We start from the raw sequence: 9212 nt of genomic DNA on the forward strand, positions 1-9212 counted from the left end.
TAGAGTTGGGTTCTGTTCACCGCGGGGGGCGTCCGGCTAACATCGCCAGTCAGTCGCAGGCCGGGCAATACAAGGTGCGTCGTCAAGAACGGCGTCACGTGACGGGCTCTGAAAGTCTAATTGGCTAATTGGAGAGATCCCCCGGCGATACTCGACCCGTTCGTGCGCTATCGGAGTGCCTGTGCAGCCGCGCCCGCCCCCACATGCCGCAGAACGTGCGAGCGACGTGGGAGGCGTCGGTGATTGCATCGATGGCGACCAGCCCCAGAAAACCACGGTGCACGGCCGGATTCAGCACATGGGCGGCATTACGGGGCGCGGCGAAGCTCGCAGCGGGACCGGTGCTATATTGGCCACACACGCGAGGTGCGCTAACAACAGCGCATGTCTCATTGGCGTTCTTCTAGGCTGACACGATCGCCCTATGAAGCCCTCATCCACGGCTCGCGCGCGGCGCGTCTTGATCATCAGCGCGGTCTCGAACGCGCGCGCGAGTGGGCCCTGCGCATTCCCTCGCGCGAAGTGGGGTGCGCCCCGTTCTTACGGTGTATCTCCGTCGACGCCTCTCATGAGAAACAGGGTGTGGAGAGCGGCACTCCGCACAAGAATCGCAGACGCCCACTTGCGCCAGAAGATGGCAAGGTACGCGGAGAAGCGGTCCCACCGGATTGTGCGAGGATCCCTCGGGGACAAGCCGCAGCGTTGGCGCACCCCGTCCATCGACGCCTCGAAGCCTCGGGGCCGGCAGGGGTGAGTTTCTACGCCCTTTCCACCGCGGCTGCTGCGGATAAATATGCGACAGGGAAGATCGCCCCGGGATCCACGTCTTTCATGCAACAAAAATTCGGGGCTCCGATCCCGATCCGCCAACGCGTTCTCAGGCCGCCGCTTTGGTCTCCAAACGTCGCCGTTTCCCTTCCTCGCGCGCTCTAGGCCGATGATCAGGCGCAAACATAGACGGTTCCCAGCGGACAGCGTGCCTGTGCGCGGGTGAACAATCCTGGCAGCGTAGCGTCTATCTCGCGCCCAATCTCGCTGACCAAAGGGTCCGCCCCCCGAGTCTCCACTGTTCGGCGTGCCGATGGACGAATCAGGGGCGCCCGGACGCGTGTCCTGGCGCAAACACGGACCCAGGGCCGCGTTCGCGACCGCGCTGCCACCCCCATTCCGCCTGTGGGCTCCCATGAGATCCTTCTGCGCCCCCCCGCGGCCCCCATCTTTGTTCCATATGATCCCGTAACGTTCGCGGGCCCCGAACCGCGCTGGGGCCGCGGGTCCCCATTGGTGCGTTCCTAGCCCCGGCCCTGCCTTCGTCCAACCTTCCGCTGATTGTGTGGGAACCGTGGACCAACAACGCCGCGCCGATCTGGAATCTGGCCTGGGGGTGCTTGTTTGCCGGGGACCGATCGTCGCAGCGCCTTACGGACGCTGGCGACACAGTCGCCCACACGGTTTCAGGTTGGCAGGCCGCCCACGACGCTCGGACCAGCACCGGTTCCGACGCCGGGACTCCCCCATCCGCGCACGGAGCAACGCTTTTGCGCTGATGAGGACTCTCGGAAGCCTCTTAAGGATTTCGGCGCAGCGCTGCGAGTCCCACTCCGGCTGGGAACCCGTCGCAATAAATCACGATGCTGTAAGGCACATTAATATCAAGCGTATCATCTCTGCTGAGATCAGACAACCTTCATTGCAGCGGAAATGACCGTAGGACAGTATGAATATACATATACGCCTCCAGCGGGCTGTCAGTATATATTTATTCGCCACACACTGTTGGGCGTTTCCTTCGAGCCAGCCAAGTCTCCAGCGCTACGCACCGGACGCCCTGCAGCAGTACTGCATCTTCATTCCAGTTGAGCTCATCTCAGGGCTGTCTCACTCACTCAATATTCACACTGTCGTTCCGCAGCTGCGACATCGTACCATTGCTTATAGCATGTACACATTGCACTTGCTTCGACACGTGTTCCTAGCGTCGCCGCATGGGAATATTGTACCAAACGCATCTCGGCATCCCTCGTAACGATAGCTCTCCTCTCTGTCGGGATGCGTCTTGGCCGTGTCCCGGCGGCAATGCCAGCCATGACATGAATGGGAATCGGCAGAGGTTCTATCTCTGCCGTAGATCGTTCCGCTGATTACGTGCTTGACAATGCGCACCGAACTCTGAATTTCTGCACCGGTGGGCTACGGGCTCGGACATGTCGGCGACCTAACCGCCCGGTGAAAGAAATTGCGCACATGCGCAGTCCGCCATCCATTCCGTTCTAGTCTACATCTATCGCAGCGTCTACGCTGCGTGCACGAGAAGTCGCCCGCCGCACATTTACCTAGGCACTGTCTGCGTCTGCTCGCCCTCCTTGATCTCCCAAACGCTTCCCTTCTCTTCGTGGAGGCGCTGATAACGACGTCAGCGCTCAAGGAATATACGTTAGATGCCGGAAACCTTACGTCAGGCTCGATCTCAAGTCCGACGAGGGCCTCGAGCACAGCGCGTCCCGTCCACGCCTCGACGCTCGCCACTTCCTCAGGCGTGATAAAGTCCTGCGACGTGCGCGAGGCGAACACCATCTGCGCAGCAGCTGCCCTAATGCGCGGGGGTGGCTTGAGCGGCGCATCACCCGCGGCCGAGGTCGCGACATCGGGGATGGCCGCCTGCGTGGACGGTAGGTGGGCCGGGTAGATCGAGGGCGCCGTGGCGTCGCGATCGAGCGGGGGCCCTGGGCTGTTGGTCACGTCCTTGGCCTCCGCGCGCCAGCAGGCCGCGAGGTGGAGGATGTGGAACGTCTCCATCTGGGGGACAAGGGTGCGCGTTTCAAATACAGGCGGGCGCGGGCGGGGCTTCTAGGCATACCTCGAAGGTGGCGAGGTCCGTGTGCTCGGACATAAGGCGGTCGATGAGGTCGGCGTTATGGTCGGGGAACGACGTCTGCCGCCCCTGCGAGGAGTAGAAGCTGCGCGGAGGGGGTTAGGACGAGCGCCCACAAGAGAAGCAGGCGTGCCGGATCACACCTGTCCGCCGAGGCGTTCAAGGTGTTGTCTACTATCGGGGTCGCCACGCCTTCCGGACGCGTCCTCTTCAGGGCATCGACGAGCTAGCGAGAGGAGCGTGCTTCATTGAACTTTACGGAGCGGAATCGCTGGGGGAGAAGCTTACGGCATCGTGGACGATGGGGTCGGCAAGGACCTGCAGCAGGTGGGTCAGAAGCCGGCGGGTGATACGAAGGAGAAGACCTGCCGGCTTGCTGGTTCTGTATGGCAGCTCGCCCGACTGGCCATTGACGAAGTCGAAGTCGTAGTTTCTGGAGACAGCGATGCTCGCCTTCGGCACAACGACGCTCCCGACTGGCACATCGATGAGGCCACCACAGGACCCGAGCCTTGGGCAAAAATGACGTCGTCGCGATATGTCAGATAGGGCGAAGCGCGGGCGAGCCGTCCGGGAAAGTTCATTGACCTCACCACGACCATGTCGCCGGTGAGGCACTCCCTTACCTCGCGGACGAAGAAGTCTGCGTTGGGGTGCCCCATGCCGATGCTGACTATGGAAACGGGCACGCCCTTGTAGCGGCCGGTGATGGTGGTAAACCCGCGCTCCGAGGTGAGCGTGAACGGCGTCGGAGTCGCGTCGAGATACGAGGCGATCCCGTGTGCCCTCGAAGGCGCGCCCAGGGTGAGCTTGGCGTCTGTGTTCAGCTTCTGTCCTGCCACCTCGAGCAGCAGCACGCCTGCTTACGATGCGATTGGCCACCTCGCCTGCGCGCAGGCTCAAGTGGTAGACACGCTGGTCGAGCGTGCGGGGAAAGTCTAGAAAGGCGCGGAGGCCGAGAAGTCAGAAAGTTAATCTCCCGGCGAGTTTTGACACATACTTGCGTCAACGATGAGGTTCTTCATTTCTCTCGCAATTCGTGCTCGTCCTGGACGAGTGGGTGGTGCAAACGAGGCGAATGACTCGAGCCGAACGTAAACCAGTCCGAGCGGCTCGGGGCTCGGCTAGCGAGTGATCGATGAATCCGGCCGTCACACGTGACAAACCCTCAGCGGTCGTTTGGCGCAGCGGCGAGCCTGTCACCACTCGTTGCTCAGCACCACCACGACGTCGACTCCGGGCGAAGATGCGCATCCTCATGGCCAGCGAGATCGACCAGGACGGTGTCGCGCTGCGAAGACCTCGTCTTCGAATTCGTCGCGTGACGCTCCGAAGCCGGTTTTGAGGCGACAGGCCCAGGCACTAGCCCGTACCTTGTGCCCTCTAGCGCGTTAGCGGTATGTCATCCCTCGGAACTTTTTGCGACACCCAGCAAGCTGTCGGCAAAATTACTCAGCTTCTTTCCAGGCCGCAAACCTTTCTCCAAATTTTCTGCCCCGCAGCACAGCGGTTCCCTCCGCGTCGTGGCACGTCGTGCAGACACGGCCGGGAAGTGTGGCCTAGGAACGTGCCTGCATCCGACAGAGGATCCTCCGCACCAGCTATTCATAGGCGCGTCGACCCACGCTCGCAGTGCGGCTCGTACAGGCCTTCGGGCCCAATACCTCTCGAACCGCCCGCCGTGGGACCCCACCCTCTTTCCACCAGTCGGATAGGCAACTTTACGTGCGTCTTCTCTGCGGAACGCAGAAGGATCCGTGGAGGTGCCCCGGCCCCTGCGCAACCCTCCCACTCTCTTTCGCCGTCCACGGCTGTGGGACTCGTCCGAAGTGCAGCTCGGCTCTCACCGCCGCGTCAACCGTGTCACCGGCGTCGCCTCCACTACCTGAGGTCATCGTCGCGGAATGCCCTGAGAGAATTGGACAATAGGGCCCGGATGGACTGCCTATGGTCGGTGGAGACCCGCGGTAGGATCAAAGTCCCACCATCAGAGCACCACGGGATACAACTCTGTTCCATTCCTCAATCCATGCCATATTAGGCAAGTTGACACGCAGGTTGAGTACCAGACGCCTGCTAAGCCATGGCGTCGTTTAAACCTTATTGACGCGTATTCTTGTTTTAGCCCAAGATATCGAGCGTACAATGTTTTGCGTATGAAGTCACGTCGGCGGTCGATTAAAGATGAAACACTTCCCTAGGACAACGTCAGGTAACCGTGCTATCGAACAAAGACTGAGGCAGGGGTTCTGCAGCACCGAAGACGCCACAAAAGAGCGTCAGTAATGTTCGGCGGAGAATAGCTGAACACGTACGAGACTCAGGGCGCACCCTGCACAGAAGATCAAGAAGTACGACGCCTCACGGCGGTGAGGAGCACTACCGGTGAGCAGTTACCGTTTGTACCCCGGATAGCGCCACCACACGGGCGCTGAGACCACCATCCCGTGCGCTGAGCGAGCAAATGACCACTCCCCACCACGTCAGAACACCGCAAAATACCTCCGTGAAGCGTTGTGCGGAGTCGCCGTCCCCGTGTGCGCTACAGGACGTCTCGCAGACGTGCCTTGCCAACAGCCATCCCTCCACTCGTCCTGACACTCGTGGAAGCTCACATGCATGCTCAGGACATGCGAAGAGCCTCCCGAATATGCGATCGTCGGTTTCCGAGAGTCTGCCTCGACGTCTGCCCGAGCCCCGCTATCGGTGGACCTCTATCAAACTGACCTAACAGCTGAGCGCGTGCCTGACGCTTCCGGGCCACCCGAACCCGCACTGCCGTTCGTAGTGGGACACGATACGGCCGGCGAGCGTTGCAAGCCCGCCACCCGCCGTGCCCCACGCCCACCCGGGCGTGCAAGCCACGACAACGGCGCCCAACAGCACGCGAGGCCGCCGACGGTTCCCAGCCGTGCGTACGCCCCGCCCGCTGCTATGACATCAGTCGCAGACAGGCTCTCGTCACGCGACGCGGACGGGCGAGCCACGCCCTGCCGCTTCTTCGTAGCGCGGGCGAACGCGGGGGCCTCATGACCCCGCCGCCCGCGCGTGCGCACGAGGCCGCTCTCACTGCGCGAGACGGTGCGCACGCCCGCCCAGGCGGGTGACCTCGTCCCCGCGCGGCGGATGCGGGGCTGCCGCCTGCTGCTGAGGGTGTCACATGCGGCCTCAAGCTCAGCTTCTGCGGTATCGCCGGTCACCCCGCTGGCCTCGACCGCAGCGTCATCGACATCGACGCCGCTCGTTCGATGCAAGTGGGGCGGACCGCGAGCGCGGCCCACCGTTCGCTCGTTCGCCGTCCGTCCGTCCGTCGGAGGAGGTGAAGGCGGTTGTGGATGTGGACATACACGTAGCGGGTTAGTGCGCGGAGGATGGGCGGACGGACTTTCATTTGTCGAACCTCGGCGGATAGAAGAAGAGCGCGCTTCTGCCAAGCCTGATATCGCCGTCGCTCTTGGACGAGGAGGTGCACCGCGGCGTGCGCGCCTTGCCTCCTACCGCACAGATCTGCGATAGGCTGCGCTATATCTCGATGAGGCGCCGCGGGCGGCTCGAGCGCGCCCCGCCGCGAGGGTGGACTAGCGCAGGAGGGTTGTATGCGTGCGTGCAGGTGGACGCGTGCGCCAGATGGTCGATCGACGTGCACTCCGCGATCTTCGTTCCGTACGGAGGATGACGTACGCTATATCTGGCCTCATCGTCTTGTTGTGAAGCAGAAGGCGACGCTTTCGACCGGTTCTCCAGGGCCCGGAAGGTCGCTGGCACGGGCGACAGCGCGCAGTATCCTTGCAGCGCAGTCCCAAAGCGCAGACGGCGTTGGCTGGCCTGCTGCCGTCATAGCGGCGCCAGTGAGGATTCGCAGACCGCCTCGGAACGCCTCAGACCTTGTGGGTGCTGCGGGGTCGCAATCTGTGCGCTCTGCAGCTGCATGCGCCACGGACGTCTGCACATCATGGGTCAGCAACCCTAGCCTCCATCAGCACCCGAGAGAGGTCCGGGCTCACCCCACGGAAAGAGACGGTGCACGTCGTGTGCGTGGTGATTTTGGGGAACCGCAGACCACACAGAGACAAGGTTCTTGGTGGCGCAGGGAGCGCGAACCATTAAGCCCAAGTCCAGGCTGTCATCCCCTTGACATTCCTGCTTGATCTCGCACGCGAGATCGACGGTTCCCCATCGGTGCTGACCACAGTCCATCGACGTAACGGCGCCTGCAGGGGGTCGTTAAACGCATTGTCCTAGCGCGCGCCATGGGGTACGCGGCCTGTGCTCGGAGCGGGAGCATCTAGTGGCACTCAGGGTCGCATGCGGGTTTTGGGTTCTGCGGGTGAAGGAGAGCTACACGTGGCGTATCCGGCGGCCCAGGGCCCGCTTGGATCTCAGCCAGCATGGCGACATCGAAGATCGAGGGACCGACCATACGCGGGACATGTCCTGCTGGACAATGTCGCCAATTTTGCGCCGAGCGGTAGGCGGCAACGGGCGATAACATGCCTGGTTTGCCGCGGAGAACGCCTGTGACGGTATGCCGTGGCCCGGCGGCGGCGGAGAACCCAGGGCGGCGGAGGACGCATGCGCTGCTCATCATGGACGGCTTTCGGCGTGAGCTCGGGATCAAGAAGGCCAGGATCACAAGACGGCGAACACCGACCGTATGGGGCGCAAGCTTCCTGCGGAATTCCAGACGGCAAGAGGGTGCGCGCCGTGACTGCAGGAGCATCACAGGCCGGACTTCTCGAACGCCTGCACGGCCGCGGGGGCCAGCGGGCTGGTGTGGCTGCGGGCGACAGCCGCGGGCGGGGGCGAGCGCGGGAACGTTGATCTCGAGGGCGCAGAATGAATTAGCGAATTATGGATGGGTGGACCGGTGCGTGCGTTGCGAGGCGTCGTATTCTTCCGATAAAGTGTACACAGTGTGGCCCATTCACTCGATCGTCCTGCTAATCTCTCGGAGTCGGCCTCGGGCGCGGGGGCGCGGGCGCGGGGTGGGCGCCATCGCCCATCAACGCGCGAATTCGACCGCCTCGAAGCGGAGAGACTGGTTCCGCGAAATGGGGAGATTCTCCGACATGAGCGAGCGCCGAGTGCGGTTCCCACGCGTGCGCCGGGGCTGCAGCGTCATCGCGAGGCCCGCAGCTGTGACGGCGCGGGAGTTGCCTTCGCGTATCGCGAGTCGCAGTCGAGGCTCGTCGTGTTCGCATGGTGCGCTGCTGCAGACTCGCGTTCCTGCCTTCGCTGCAGCTCGCGACGCGGCGAGCGATCAGCATCTGAATCTGGCCCTCGGCTGTGCAGACGGTCGATCAGATGGGTAGCCGCGAGTGGGCACTGGGCGGGGCTGCTCGGACCTGGGGGCTTGTCTGTCACGCTGCTGGGCTCGAACTTGCGGTCTGACTGGGCTGGGGGCTGCCTGTTCTGGGCGGTGCTGATAGGGCCGATAGACCTCGCTGGGCTGGTGCACGTCTGGCGGTCTGAGATCTGGTCTGGCTGGGGAAGACGAACATCATGGGACCGGGGTGATGAGGGCGCCGTGACTGGGGAAGGGGCGGGGTGACAGAGAAATCAAAGCTAGCCGAAAGCAGAGACCCACAGTCTGGACGAATCTAAAAAGGCAAACTTGCAAGGCCGATCCGGCCAGCTGGGCCCCCCGCGCGGGTCAGGCTGCCAGCATGGCCAGCGACCGTGACCCCCGCATGCGGGTGCGCACGAGAACGCGCGAGTTTCTGGGCTGAGGCGGGCGAGTGACGGCGCGGGTGACCGTCTTCCCTCCGGACAATCCCTGCAGCAGCTCCCCCTCCCCCCCGTCCGTGACAGCACCTCTCGCCGGGCCCGGGGCGGCTGCGCCCTCCGGCAGGACGTTCTGAGATCTGGCAAGGCTCCATTTGGCCCGTTGCGGCCGTGCGCGTGCCTGTCTCTCCCCGCATCCGCGTCTGCGTCCGGTGCGCGTGTGCGTGGTGCGTCCTGCTCAGCCCAGCTCTCGCGCATCTGTCATCTCGCATCTGGCATCTTGTCTCTGCCAGCACCCGGCATCGTGGCTCCCAGCTGAAGGCATTTCGGACTCGGGCTCGGACTCGGACTCGGATTCTCCCCCCGGTCCGTTTCGAGGGTTCGGACGATTGGGAGATCTTGCAGTAACGCGAACGTCCAATGTCGTCCTCTCCCTGATTCGCCTCGAACTCACGCTTCTCGGAATGCGCCAGAGAACGCGGCCTTTTGCCATCGCCTCCTCCCTCCGACCGTTTCCCTCCTGCGCATGCTTTGCCCCCATTCCCATTCCCGTCCGCATTCATAACGCCCTCGCCTCTCCATTCCCGTCCGTCCCGTCCCTCCGCCCTGCTCTCGT

The 9212-nt window shown here is 63.1% G+C and overlaps 1 protein-coding gene across 1 annotated transcript; it reads right to left on the reverse strand.

Annotated features, from left to right (window-relative positions):
* Positions 1-2238: 2238 nt before the first annotated feature.
* Positions 2239-3922, reverse strand: TRAVEDRAFT_140824 (purine and uridine phosphorylase). Its single transcript, XM_008035217.1, has 9 exons — positions 3873-3922; positions 3740-3810; positions 3461-3681; positions 3242-3383; positions 3161-3190; positions 3016-3098; positions 2858-2957; positions 2455-2796; positions 2239-2401 (listed from the first exon to the last, which is right to left on the reverse strand). The coding sequence occupies exons 1-9, from the start codon at positions 3895-3897 to the stop codon at positions 2330-2332; spliced, it is 1086 nt and encodes a 361-aa protein (XP_008033408.1). The 5' UTR covers positions 3898-3922; the 3' UTR covers positions 2239-2329.
* Between the last annotated feature and the right edge of the window lie 5290 nt (positions 3923-9212).

Source organism: Trametes versicolor, assembly GCF_000271585.1.
Source record: "Trametes versicolor FP-101664 SS1 unplaced genomic scaffold TRAVEscaffold_1, whole genome shotgun sequence".
NCBI classification, from domain to species: domain Eukaryota; kingdom Fungi; phylum Basidiomycota; class Agaricomycetes; order Polyporales; family Polyporaceae; genus Trametes; species Trametes versicolor.